Source organism: Oryza sativa, chromosome 12 (assembly GCF_034140825.1).
Source record: "Oryza sativa Japonica Group chromosome 12, ASM3414082v1".
NCBI lineage: Eukaryota > Viridiplantae > Streptophyta > Magnoliopsida > Poales > Poaceae > Oryza > Oryza sativa.
Window position 1 is genome coordinate 9,242,799 of NC_089046.1, and position 14,790 is coordinate 9,257,588.

Below are 14,790 nucleotides of genomic sequence, written 5' to 3' on the forward strand. Positions count from 1 at the left end.
GATAGGGTTGTTAGTCAATTAGAATCAATCAATCAAGAAAGTTAAATCTATATCTAGTCCTCCCTTCTATGTCCATCCTCATTCAAGCTCTGGGACAGGGAGGCTGCAGGCCTCGCCCTTCGCCCTCCCGTCGAGCACCCCAATTCAATCTACGCACACAATATCTTGGTATCAGATTCAAGCGATCCTTTCCTAGCTTTCACCGTGGCTGCCATCATGACGACCTCCATGGCCTTCGTCATTCATCCATGGCCATGCAGAACGCCATCACAGAGATCAAGGATGGGCTCGACAAAGTGACAAAATCGGTATTGGCCCTCCGCGCGGGGTTTGAGGCAAAGAAGGTGCGGGGAGAAACAACGACGATGACGACGACGCCGTCTCTGTCGGCCACGTGGTCGGAGGTGGAATTGCTGCAAGCCACTCGCTGATGTGGCGCCACTTTCTCAGCCGTTGTCCTTATCCAAGGCTGTGGTAGTGGTGCCATGCCTCGTCATAGTCCAGTCTATTATTCAACCCCTGTGCTACATCCGTAGTCTAGAGAGGTTGTGTAATATCTATAAAAGTGAAGATACAAGATATAGGATGGGACTCTCTTCTCATTCTTCATTCTATCATCCTCAAGCACAAGTCCAACAATGAGCAGCCCCCCTCCTCTTTATGTAGCTATAATGCACATATGGACGGTTTAGATGTGGGCCCAATTAGTGTATATATAGAAGGTTTCCATGTTGCATATATGGAAGGTTTCTTGACACTCCTCCCTTGGGTACTCACCGTGTGATGTCTATGCCTCATCAAAACTCCAGAAAACCCAGTGGGAAAAAATTGAAGAAAGAGTACATAGCGTACGCTTGCAATGTCGCACGGATTGCCTCTTTAAAAACCTGGATAAGAAACTTTTGGGAAAACTTATCTAAGGAAAAAAGAGTACAATGCACCCAATTCTTTGTTCAATCATTCTAGATTGATTTTGGGTACTTGATTTCTATATCAAGATTCTGTAATGAGTCGGCGAAATTCTCCCCCTAAATTTTGCATTTCTCTAAGTCTCATTATTCCGATTTCTTGGACACACCTATTCAAAAGATGTCAATAATGAGTTAGTGGACAAATCTGCAGGACTTATGCATTACTTAGTTCGTTGCTTCTATGCAATTGATGCACATAGAAGAGCTTGGGGTTCATGTGCTTAGTGAGTTTGCTCCTCAAGTAACTCATTTGCATATATGCGACATATACTGCTTTAGTTTCATAAATGGTGGGGGGTTGAGATAGTTTTCAAACTGCGATTGCTGTTGCAGGTAACCATCTCTCAAAACCATACCTAGACTTTGAATAATTCAACGATGCTTAGTTCGGTTTAGTTCAACTGGCCAAGTATTCTTGTGCTGCTACGACACACTCGTGTTTGGGAATTTTGTCCCAATTTGGCGGTAATTAATTATTCTAAAGCCATGCACCATGAACATTTCTATATGTGGTTGGACTGATGTACTAGACTTCCATCTGTCGTATGCCTTTAGCTGCAAGCGTAAGTATGATTTGGATTTGGCCAAATATTTCAAATTAAACATAAATTCAAAACGAACGAGTTTGTTTCTTCAATTATTTTCTAGTTTATTCTATTCTTTATGTGTTGGTTCGGGACCTAGTACTTCTTCATGTACTATTATGCAAGTGTTCGATCCAAGCTCCTGAAATGCATTCATTAATTCTATCGTCAATGCTTACCAACATTCAGGTTGATTTCTTCTTTTCAACTTCTAGTTCATTAATTCCATTCAAATCCTGGTTGACTGCTAATGAGTTTTGTTGTCTAAAAGAGACATTACCCATAATAGGTCTCATTGCCAACTTCTACTGGTTGCATGAGGCTCTATGCGAGTATCCATGGACATACAAGGAGATGATTTTCATATGCTTCTTCTTCTTCTTCTTATTGCTTAATGCCTCTTGATGTGGGCATGTACCAATGTTAGTGTGCACTCCAGCAGTTGGTTTTCTTCCTTGATGGGAAGGTGCGGTACACCTATTTTGAGGTTTCGTGCCGTTTGCTAGATCTCAACTAGCCCCCCTTCTATTCGATGGGGTACTTTTTGTGACTTTGAGTATGATAGTCCCTCTTGCCCTGTTTTCACCAGACGTCTCCAGTTACTTTAGGGGCATGAGGAGCCGGAGTTTCTTGTCCAATTGTTTCTTTTGTTCGAGGCCTCTAGACATGATGAGGGATACCTTTGCTTTCTTCGGTATTTCACCCTCCTCCGGTGCATTAATTCATGCAACTTAGTCAAACTCTTCGAAATCATAAAAGTATTTACAAAGTGATTTTGGCAGTTTCAATTCTTTCTGCATACTACATTCACTACTAGTGCGGTGTAACATGTATTAGTCCCTTTCTACTATCATATTTGCTGACATATCCTATTTAGGGGTTCATTCTCTCCAAGCCTCGAACAAGGATACTTTGCTGACTGAATTTCAGTACATTGACTTCAAGCCTCTCGTGACATTGATGGTACAAGGTTTACCATATCATTGATTTCTTGCTTGCTCAACGGCCCTCATGTCACATTTTTGAAGGGGCATTTCTATTCAGCACTTATGTACCTGCTACTTCCCAACTACAGCAGCATATTTTGGTTCAAAAAACAGAACAAAAAGTTGAGCCCAGTGAGTACAGCTACACATAGAAGAACAAATTTTTGTGTAATAATACATTGGAAGATGGCCTATATCATGATAGTCAATAAAACATGCATGTATTTGTTCTGAATTCACAATTAAAACAAATTGGATTGGATGAATTTCTAATGTTCTGTTACCTTCTCAAGCATATAAGCTTACTACAGAAGCCTTAAAAGCCATGTTTTAGGTGGGGCTTTCCTTTGCTGTGGGAAAGAATGTGCAACCTCTTTGTACAAACTGTAGTTAATGCTGGCCAATAAAAATAGATGGGGGTAGAGTGCTGGCTTATGCTACTTGTAGCTTTTCATTTTTCTCATGCATGATTTTCATGGACGACTATCCATTTTGTATTGTTTTTCCGTTGTTGCATTCGACCTTAGGTATAGGAGGCATCCAGGAGTCCCTCATCTATACAGCAGTATATTAAAAAGTTCCATGGAAATTTAAAAGCAGGAACTTGCACTTCTTCAGTATGCAATCATGATTTCCACTAATTTAGTTGTCTATTCAGATTTCAGAAGATGACAGATGGATCTACTGCCTGGTTGGAGGATTAAACCATCTTTGCTATCCTAATCGATGTTAAAGAGAGCTTCTTCAATCCTATAAACTCATAATCTCTCGCTAAGGCATGTGAAGTTGTAACAAGACCAATGGACGACGATTAGCCCAAGCAGAAGTGTCCCACCCTTTTCTTCCGCCTTTCTCTACTGCAAAAATAGATTGAAAGATGCTAGAAAAGAAGCGTTCTTGGTAATACAGGAACATGAGGAAAATAAATAGACTATAAGCTGCTTTGACATGGGTGAGTACACCTGTTATTTTTATGCAGGTCCTATTTTTTTTATCAAATAAACTTTGCCTCATATTCATATCATTAACGGTTTGGACCATCATCAAAATGCATGTAATTGGACAGTTTTACTCTATGTGGTGCTAATATGAGCTATCACAGTTATTTTATGCCAAAGTATTGCACAATGAACAAGTTAATGGTTAAATACGATAAGGAAAAATAATTTCGGCTATGAGAACATGTTCCAGCAACAAAATAATTATGAAGAGTCTATGACCCAAGCTTGGGAATATGTTATTGCTGAAACAAATATGATATCTTGTTTGGTCAAATCATTACAAGGTTCCCTCCCTTCCTCTATTATCTTAACCTCCAGCCTAACCGGTCCCTCTCTTTCTATTCCACCGTTGGGCCCAGCAGTCATCCAGGTGAGCTGGTGTCTTGAGGCCCTCTCACCCATGCTGCTGCTTAGGTATGAGCCGAACCAGTTGTGCCACGTCCAACCATTTAATGCGTTGTGCCTGCCTATCTTCTCCCTCCAGCTACAAAACCATTACTTTTCAGTTCATTACATGAATAAGCAAAAAAAGAACATTATTAGAGTTGTCGAATTAGACTTATGACTGAATTGAAGGTTGATTAAGCCTGAAGACTAAAACAAACCATTTTAAGAGTAAACCTTCAACAACAACAACATTTATGTTAGCATACTTAGAACAGGATAAATATTATGTGCCTTCCATCACATTTCAAATATCTATATATAAACTAATAATATAAAGATACAATTCTATTATTGACAATGGTTTTGACTTTTGATAATGCCCTTCTGATAGGATATGTGTAATTTTTCCAAATTTACTAATTTAAACAAATAAAGAAATTGTATACAAAATAACCTCATGCCAGTAAAGAGACCCATGCTGGGCTCCCATATGGCAACCAAGCAATTAAGGCAAATCGATTACACTTTCAATATTTGAGCTTCTACACATGAGGCATCAGAATGTCTGGTATCATGCTTCAGATTCCTCGTGCTAGTTCTTTCCACCGAACTAGAGATTTCTCATGCCAATTCACAATTGAATTCCCATCTGGTTGTCTGTTCAGGCAGTTAACAAGACATTCCCCACTTTTATGCTACAACAAGGGCCTCATCCTATATACCTATACAAATCATCCTCACTAATATGAATTTGCTGCCATGAGGTGCAGCCACGTCACTTAAATTGTTTCAGCCGTTAGATGAGCATCTATCAACAATAGCAACCGTCAGATCAAAAGATCAAAAGCTCAGATAGCATACTGGTACATGTCCATTTATTTGGCCCATCCCAACCGCCGCTTCCATTACGGCCCATTGCATTTGCACCAGCCGCCTCTCCCAAAATTTTCTCCGATCACCACAGCCATCGCTTCGCCTCCGTCTTCCGCTCTGGCGCCCTCCCATCTCCTCCCAACCCTAGCGCGCGCGTTCAGAGTTCCACACCGCGCACACGCCGCCACCTGCATTTCTCTCGTGTCGTCTGCGCTCCGCTCGCACCACCTAGCAATCCCCGATCCCCTGCGGCGCATCCAAGGGAAACGCCCCGCGTCTCATCCCTTTCCCCTCCCCGGCGACAGGCAGGGGAATCGACGGCCACCGCCTCAGTCCGCTTCGTCTTTGGGTCTTCCCTGCCTACCGCCGACAACCACCAACGAGCAGCTTTTCATGTTTTCCATGAAAACAATTACTTCCTGTAGCTGTAGCGTAACAGCCAAATCACCGTTGCCCTTCATTGAAATATGAATATTAGTCGATGGTAACGCCCGTCTACAAAAGTTGATTGCCTTGCATTTTTCATAGTCACACGCCGGAATCAGCAGTCTCTTTTCCGTTGCATTGGCGACCTGCAGCAAGGTGCCATTTTTGTTCCACCCATCCTCCTTCCTTGCTATACACTTTCTTATTTGTTTGTCTCCTTCACCTGTCCTTCCTGCAGAATTGCCTCTTGCTTTCTCTAAACTTTCCTTCACAATGTGCTGTACGCCTTTACATGTGCAATTTTCTTAACATTTTCTCTCTTTTTTCTGTGTATGTACATTCTGATTCGGCTACCTATCGGGGTTGTGGGGGAGGTAAAGGTAAATCCTGATGCCCAATTTTACTGCAGGTGAGAGAATCATACCAATTAAAGGTATTTTGCTGTTCTGGAGCAATCGATCAAGTAATTCGTTACTTTTAGGGGTGTCAACCTTATGTATGTATGATTTGCAAAGCTGTCCATCATTGTTTTATTATATATACTCATATAGCTAGAGATTTTGTAGGCGAATTTCTTATGTCTTTGATACTTGACATATTTTGTAACGTGAACCTTCCATCGCCACAAACTACTATGTGCACGGTTGTTTTTTCCTGGTAAAACACTAAAACATGAATGGTCTCAGCTCATCACCAGACAATTGGATGGAAGGAATAAACCGAATCCGGTCTCTTCCTCTTCAAGCTTACATTGGTGGAAATATTGAAGGGCTTCATCTTACATGATCTCACTGGTACGTAAACTTGAGTTCAGCATATAAATATAGTAGTATGTGTTTTCTCAATGTTTACAACCACTGCATAGCACAGCACCATTTGGTTTCATGAAGCTCACTCACTGTATCGATTAGCATCTGGTTATCCAAGAACAATTCAAGTTATTATGGCTTTACCTAGCCATGTGTTGTCTACACATTTTTTTGTTTAATCTATGATTACAATCAACTGCACAATTTTCCTTTTTTTCCCTTCCTGCACATGTCGTTTAGTCTGTAAACAATAGAAATCCCCTGTCAACTTATAGGTGAGTCTGTTAGATTGCTATGTCGCATATTATATCCCCATCAACATATATGATTATGTCAGTTCATTGGCTTCTCTTTTTTTCTTTAAAAAAAAGCTATTTCATAATCCTACAATATGCTATTCCACAATGTTCCGCAGCAACGCGCAGGGTACCATCTAGTTTACTAGGAAAATAGTCCCTATTTTGTTTCTTTGGATACACAGTGTGTACTTATCTTGCTATCGAACTACTTGCTCTCTCTAAACCTTAATTTGTAAACTAAGGCCTCTGAGTGTTTTCAGTCATATGCCTATGTTGAAAACAAATAGTTGGCTTAAGCGTGCACATTTGAAAATTGGTTTTCATAGGCGAGCCACGAGCAGCTTAAGCCACTTTCTTGTGAAAATAAAATTTTAATAAATAACACATATCTATACATAACTTTTCCATATAAAATTGGATGAAGATTAACTTTATAATAAAATTTTAGATCTTGACGAGACCTACAACTTTGTAGTTGATAACCTTTTCATTTGAGAATTTGTTAGAGGCCGAAACATTCATTACAAGATCTCATATATATTTTTATAAAATATCATATATATCTTTCAAACATCAAAGTTATAGGGCTCGATCAGATCTACAACTTTGGTACTAATGACCTTTTTATTTAAGATCATTTAGAGGACCAAATAAGCGTTTCAAGTCTTGTAGATGTAATGTTTTAGAAAATAGTGTGATGGTAAGAATAGATGTGTGTGGACTATGGGTCTTGAGTTCGAGTCCTTAACACCACACATGTGCGTACATAGAGAAATAAAGAAAATGATGTGGCTTGTGACTTGGTGTATAAATGTGTATAGACGCCTACTCAAATTCAAAATGTGTATAGAAATTATCATAGTTGGGCAGTCCAGCTATGATAATCTCTAGTTCCATAGACACCAAGAGGGGGGCGGGTCACTCAACCACTTATCAAAATGGGTTTTGACCATCTGCAAAGATCGATCATTTATGTAGCACTGGCTTTCACTCATTTTTTAAGCATGGGCAAGGGAGGCATCTGGAAATTGGTTTTCATGGCTGCTATGAAGGAGACTTGAGAGTTGAATCTCCTGTTCAGCAATTGCGCTCATCATCGATCACCTCCAACTGCGATGAAGTCATTCCCATTAAAGCGGAAGCGCCCAGCATGTGTCGCTCTCTTTGATCATGAAATCCACCAATACCAGTTAGGTGATCTTTCTCTTGCTTTATTCCTTCATCTTGCCTTCCATGTCATCCAAGGATTTTGTTTCAAGAGTTGTGCGTGAGAGGAGCACATACCACTATTACTATGTGGGAACTATATACAAATGTTAACTTAGACGAACTTTGGAAGGATACTAACACAGCACAAGAGCAATTAGCTGATTTTTGGAAAAGGTTAGCTATGGAGCTTTAAACTGGTATGGATGGAAAATTTCCATTTGGCATTGTGCAGCTTGAACACATTTCAATTATGTTATATAGGTTTGATGCATCTTAATTTTTTAGTCCCCTCCAGAAACTTTGCATTAAAATTGTGCATATTTTCATTTCAATATCAGAGACCAAGAGTTGATTCTTCCACTATGGTCTCACTTTTTATATGACAGAACCACCATAACTACTAGAACCGTCAAACCAAAACCATATATACCACGAATTTTAATTTGCACTTGGCTTCTTGATGTACTACACTACTGAAAAAGAATGTTTTCACAGGTGGCCAAAATGGCTCTATATATGCAGGTGGCCACAGGTTCTGCCTGCAACTAAAAGTCTGCGAAGATAGATTGATATAGTTGTGATATGGGCCTCGTTTCTAGTAGTGCAACATGCACATGGGCTCGTTTTTATTGTGCCTGTAATTATGTAAGGCAAGTGAAAAATTGAATTCACATAACAATAATGTTGGCAAAGAAGAGGTTCATCTTGCTTCGCTACAGATATAAAAAAGGAGTGTGTTGTAGACCCAATAAAACAATAGTACAATGCTAGCTGACATGAAGGTTTTTCCCCAAGCAACTTTTTTTACATGCCCTCGCTCCATTTTGAAATTATCAGAAAACCGATGTTTGAGTACTGGATTGGATGGCCTCGGGGACATCAGTTTCTATTTCAGATACAGGCATACAGCTACAGTTTTTGTGATAGCTGAGTGCACACAAACCTCACCGAGTCGACACCGCACACTGACATCAACCTGAGAAGAACAAACAATCGTTGATGCCACTGTGATCTTAAGTGTGGGTTGTGGTGGTGACTCTACGCGAGCATCATCTCTGAATCTCTGTACACACAAACATTTGCTTGTGAAATGCTTACCCTTGCACCTGATATTACAACGGCCACCAACGACAGGAAAATGTTTTACCGACAGACAACAACCTACTGCAAGATGTGATGGTGTAACAATATGGCCTAGCCGTATTGTTTTGCTCCATGGGAAAAAATGTACTACAGCCTTTCTTTGAACCAACACGACACAAGTGATCAAGCATTGGGCCGGGTTCACCTGATATCACTCACGGCGTAACATGAGTAATGTGTTAATCCAACTTGGCCTAGTGACAAATCGATCCTGGGCAGTAGTTTCTGGTGTGACTGTCACTACTACAAAAATCGTTTTTCTGTACAAGGGGGTCGGTAGGTTCCATGGCCGCTTGTGGCGGCGCCTGCAAAAACCGCCCCCCCGGGGGCGGGTTGATTAGCCACATGCGAAGATCCATTATCGCATGCGGCTGCTTAAGACAGCCGCATGCGATAATAGGTCTATTTTCGCATGCGGCTGGCTTAAGGGACCGCATGCGATGATCGGCCATATATGCTCCTCCAGGCCCGAGCTTGACCATTTGAAAACGAAGCTTTCTCTCTCCTAAAGCAAGCACCAATTAGGGGGGGAGGTTTTCAACTCGAAATTTTTACTTGAACTCTATACGAAAGGTGAAGAACTCTCTATCCTGCTTCATTTGGCTCCATTTTTGTTATATTTCGTTGGTGGAAAGTGGAGTTTTTTTAATATTTTGACAAGGTTTGTTCTAACTATTTTTTGCAAAATCTAGCTTCAAAATATATGTTTTGATGGGCAAATTTTGCATGTAATCAATTGTACATACTAGTTACATGTATTGTTGTATTTTTTTTGGGAGACAAATGCATTTAAACTTTTGTATGAAATACCTGCGGTCTATTTTTTTATCTGTAACTTTTTTGCCTTTATATAATTAGATGGATCGGTCGTCATGGATGTATGAGATGTGGAGAACGCAGCCGATATTTATTAAGGAAGTATCTAAATTTATTGATCAGGCTAAGGCGCATGCTTTGAGGGAGAATATGACAAAGATCTTTTGTCCGTGCCGTCATTGCAAGAATCAGAAATTGTTGGTAGATCCTGGTGAAATATTGGGTCACATAATGGAGTACGGATTCACCACCAACTACAAGGTTTGGACCTATCACGGGGAATTCGCCAATCCGGAAGATGACGATGAAGAGTTAAGTTTCGAGATGAATGAGGCAGAGAATTTTATAATCGAAGACATGTCGCGTGAAAGAATGGTTGTCGATGTTTCCACCGATAGTGATGATTTCGATGGTGGTTTTGATTTAGAGGATATGCTACGCCATGTTGAACCAGATGTGCTAGCGGGCAGGTCACGAGGATTGGAGAATTGGCAGGCATTAGAGAAGGCATCGAAGGATCGTCTTTTCGATGAAACGAAGGGATGTGATAAGGATTTCACAGTCTTGCGTTCAGTGCTTGAACTTCTGAGATTGAAGGCTAAACATGGATGGTCGGACACAAGTTTTAATGATCTGATGAGTTTGTTGCGTGTGTTGCTTCCTAAGCCTAACTTTGTACCATCGAACACGTATGAAGCGAAGAAACTCATATGTCCTTTATCTCTTGGTGTAGAAAAGATTCATGCTTGTAAGAATCACTGCATATTATACCGTAAAGAATATGCGGAATTGAAATGTTGCCCAACGTGTGGCACAAGTCGGTATAAAACGGGGAATGGGCCCGTAGATTCAGAGTGTACCGATCCAGATTCTGATAAGGGTAAGCGCGGGAAGATTCCTTCAATGGTGATGTGGTACCTACCAATTAAGGACCGCCTGAAGCGTCTGTACTCAAACCCGACTGATGCTGAGTTGATGAGATGGCATCAAGAGAGCCGGAAAATAGATGGTATGATTCGACATCCCGCCGACGCTCGCCAGTGGAAGACATTTGATGCAAAACACCCAGAATTTGCTAAGGATCCTAGGAATGTAAGGTTTGCGTTGAGCACTGATGGAATGAACCCGTTTGGTGACTTAAGCAGCTCGCACAGCACATGGCCAGTCCTTCTCACAATGTATAATCTTCCAACATGGATATGTCAGAAACGAAAGTACATTCTACTCACTATCCTCATACAAGGTCCAAACCAACCTGGAATCGACATAGATGTTTTCCTTGAGCCTTTGATGGAGGACATGGAGGAGCTTTGGAAAGAGGGGTTACGACTATGGGATGAGTTTAAGCGGGAGCACTTCAATCTACGTGCGATCATATTCGTTACCATCAATGACCTACCTGTAAACTTTTCATTATCTGGGCAGATTAAAGGGAAGACTGGATGTCTGATATGTCTGGAAAAAACTTCATACAAATACCTGACGTCGTCTTTGAAGACAGTGTACATGCGACATCGACGGTTCCTACCACAAAGACATAGGTACCGTAAGATGGCTAGATTGTTCGATAATACAGTGGAGAATGACAATGCCCCAGTAGCAAGAGGTGGTACATACATGTATGAGATAACAAAGAAGATTAAGGTTGTATATGGAAAAGGAAAGAAGAAGACAGTAAAGAGGAAGAAAGCTGATGGTGACAACGGTACTGCGTCGCCTTTCAAGAAGCACTCAATTTTCTTCAAATACTTAGATTACTGGAAGAACCTAGAGATTCGACATGCAATTGATGTTATGCACCTCGAGAAGAACGTGTTTGATAGCACCGTTGGCACATTGCTGGACATCCCGAGTAAAACGAAGGATGGATTGAAGTCACGTAACGACCTTGTAGATTTGTCCATACGGCATAACCTTCACCCAGTAGTGCTGCCAAATGGGAAGACCGAGATTCCTCCTGCTTGTTACTCGTTGACACTTGAAGAGAAAAAAGCCTTCTGTAAATGTTTACAAGGGGTTAGAGTGCCTACTGGTTTCGCATCGAACATCAGGAAGCTAGTATCAATGAAGGATTTGTCCATTTCGGGATACAATGCGCATGACTGTCATAGGTTGCTAACGGTGTTCCTACCAATTGCTATAAGGGCAGTCAAACCAGTCCATACAAAGGTGGTTATAACAAAGTTGTGCTACTTTTTCAATCGAATTTCGCAGAAGGTATTTGATCCTTTGGAATTAGGTCCGCTTCAGACATTTGCCGTCGAGACTGTATGCCAGCTTGAGATGTATTTCCCACCATCATTTTTAGATATGATGGAGCATTTGATCATTCACATCGTCCCTCAGATTATTGAACTTGGTCCATTATACTTACATCAGATGTGGGCCTATGAGCGTTACATGTCGATCCTCAAAGGCTATGTACGCAATCGCACTCACCCGGAAGGATCAATGATAGAGGGATACACAACTGAAGAGGCAGTCGAGTGTTGTATGGACTACATAAAGGATGCTAATGCCATTGGCATTCCTGTTCATCGACATGAAGGTAGATTGTCTGGAAGGGGTACTGTTGGTAGGAAGCAGTTCTTCAATAATGATTACAAAAAGGTGTCCGCGGCACACAACAGCGTTCTTCAACAGCTCGCTATCGTTGAGCCATTCATTGAGCGACACCTAGAAGAAATCAAAGCCTGCTTCCCAGGGCGGTCCAATGATTGGATATCAAGAGAGCACAAGCGTCGCTTTCCTCTATGGTTGAAAGATCTAAACCTGCCAGTTGGTGATTCTGTGGAGGAACTTACTTTACAAAGACTGGCATGTGGGCCTTCAAGTATTGTCAATTCATGGCAAGGTTACGACATCAATGGATTTACCTTGAGTACGACTACGAAGGACATGAAAAGCACCGCACAAAACAGTGGGATCCGTGTCGAAGCGATTGACACGAGTGGAGAAAAGAGGTCGTATTATGGGACCATTCAAGAAATATGGGAACTGGACTATGGCCTAAACATCCAGATCCCTGTGCTCTATTGTGAATGGGTTAAAGACACAATAGGGGTTTCCGTTGATGACTACGGGCTAACGATAGTCGATCACAGTAAAACAGGCCACAAGGATGATCCATGGGTTTTAGCAGAGCGTGTGGCTCAAGTGTTTTATGTGAAGGACCCTTCAGATGAAAGAAAAACTATTGTCATATCCGGAAAGCAACAGATCGTCGGCATCGACAACATCGAAGACCCCAATGATTACAACCAGTTCGACGATGTACCATTGTTTACTGATCTTCCTATGCGAATTAAGAAGGTTGAGAGAACAATCGATGAAGCAAATATATCGTACGTTCGAGCAGATGGTGTTGCCAAGGTTATTAAGTCATAGTTATTTCGTAACCTTTAGTTCTCATTGTATTCCAAATGTACGTGCATGAATTTAGGTCCCCCTTATGTAGTAATCATTAGCATGTAACATTTGATTACGAGTTTTGAGCAATTTTCATGAGTTTTCTTAGTGCCAAAAACATTTGGAATGTATAATTGTGGCGAAATATTGGGAAAAAAATATATATGGACAGTTTACTTAGAGAAAAAAAAATATGAGTTTTTTTGGTAAAAAGATCTTTCTATGCGGACGACTTAAGCCAGCCGGATGGAAAGATCTTTTTCCCATGCGGCCGGCTTTATGGCCCGCACGGAAAGATCTTTTTCGCATGCGGCTGGCTTAACAGCCCGCATGGAAATATCTTTTTCGCATGCGGCCGGCTTAACAGCCCGCATGGAAAGATCTTTTTCGCATGCGGCCGGCTTATGTCGACCGCATGGAAAGATATTTTTTTCATGCGGTCCCTTAAGCCGCCCGCATGCGATGATCTGCGCCTATATATAGGGAGAGCGGGGAGCCAAAATTTTCTAAGTCCCGGCTCCCGCGAAACCCTAGCCGCCAGGCTGCCAAAATTTCCCAAGTCGCCGTCGCCGTCGTCCCCGCCACCGCCGGCTCCTCCCCAAAGTCGCCCTGCCCCACGCCGTCGCCGCCGCCGCCGTCAGGACCTCTCCCCCTCGCCGTTGCCGTCGCCGCCGCCAGGACCTCTCCCCCCTCGCCGTCGCCGTCGCCGTCGCCGCCGCCAGGTCACCGTCGCCACCGCACGAAACGCTCCCCCCTCGCCGTTGCCATCGCCGCCGCCAGGTCGTCCCCGCCGCCAAGTCGTCCCCGCTACCGCCGGCTCCTCCCCGAAGTCGCCCCGCCCCTCGCCGTCGCCGAGGCCACTGCCAGGACCTCTCCCCCCTCGCCGTCGCCGTCGCCGCCGCTAGGTCGCCGTCGCCGCCGCACGGACCTCTCCCCCCTCGCCGTTGCCATCGCCGCCGCCAGGTCGTCCCCGCCGCCAGGTCGTCCCCGCTGTCGCTCGGTAACATTTACTTTTAAAAAAAGAAATGTGAAATGTGCAATTGTGGATTGTGGATTGTTTAATTGTGCATCGTGGATTGTGATATGTGCAATTGTGGATTGTTTAATTTTGAGAAGGTTTAATTGTGGATTGTTAAATGGAGATTTATGTTTAAATTGGGACTTATGTTTAAATTGGGACTTATGTTAAATTGGGATTTATGTATAATTGGGACTTTTGTTAAATTGAGATTTATGTATAATTGGGACTTTTGTTAAATTGGCACCTATGTTAAATTGTGACTTATGTTTAAATTGAGACTTATGTTATATTGGGATTTATGTATAATTGTGATTTTTGTTAAACTGAGATTTATGTATAATTGGGACTTTTGTTAAATTGGGACCTATGTCAAATGGAGATTTCTGTTTAATTGTGACTGATGCTAAATTGGGACCTATGTTAAATTGGGACTTATGTGAAATTAAGTTATTGGGACTTATGTGAAAATAAGTTAAATTGTGACCTATGTTAAATTGAGATTTATGTATAATTGGGACTTATGTTAAATTGAGATTTATGTATAATTGGGACTTATGTTAAATTAGGACTTATGTCAAATTGAGACTTATGTGAAATTGCGTTAAATTGGGACTTACGTAAAATTGGGACTTATGTCAAATTTTTTTACGTCAAGTTGGAAGATGTCGAACGAAAAGGTTCCATCGAACGCACCAATAGTGCCTCAAGAAGGTAACGCTCCTCAAAATTCCGGTAGCAATAAGCAGCCAGACGCTTCTAGTGAAGAAACGTGGCGCACACCAAGTGACCCGTTTCCAATGGAAATAACACAAGTCGCCCCCCGCGATGATGATCCGGACTACATACCTATCGAACAG

General features: G+C 41.9%; 1 protein-coding gene and 1 long non-coding RNA gene across 2 annotated transcripts; both read left to right on the plus strand.

Annotated features, from left to right (window-relative positions):
* Positions 1-5,539: 5,539 nt before the first annotated feature.
* On the plus strand, positions 5,540-7,827 carry LOC107279753 (uncharacterized). Its single transcript, XR_010738581.1, has 3 exons — positions 5,540-5,661; positions 5,915-6,022; positions 7,340-7,827. It is a non-coding gene; the product is annotated as an uncharacterized lncRNA (long non-coding RNA).
* Positions 7,828-11,055: 3,228 nt separating this feature from the next.
* Positions 11,056-12,891, plus strand: LOC136354523 (uncharacterized). Its single transcript, XM_066306030.1, has one exon. The coding sequence runs from the start codon at positions 11,056-11,058 to the stop codon at positions 12,889-12,891; it is 1,836 nt and encodes a 611-aa protein (XP_066162127.1).
* Positions 12,892-14,790: the final 1,899 nt, after the last annotated feature.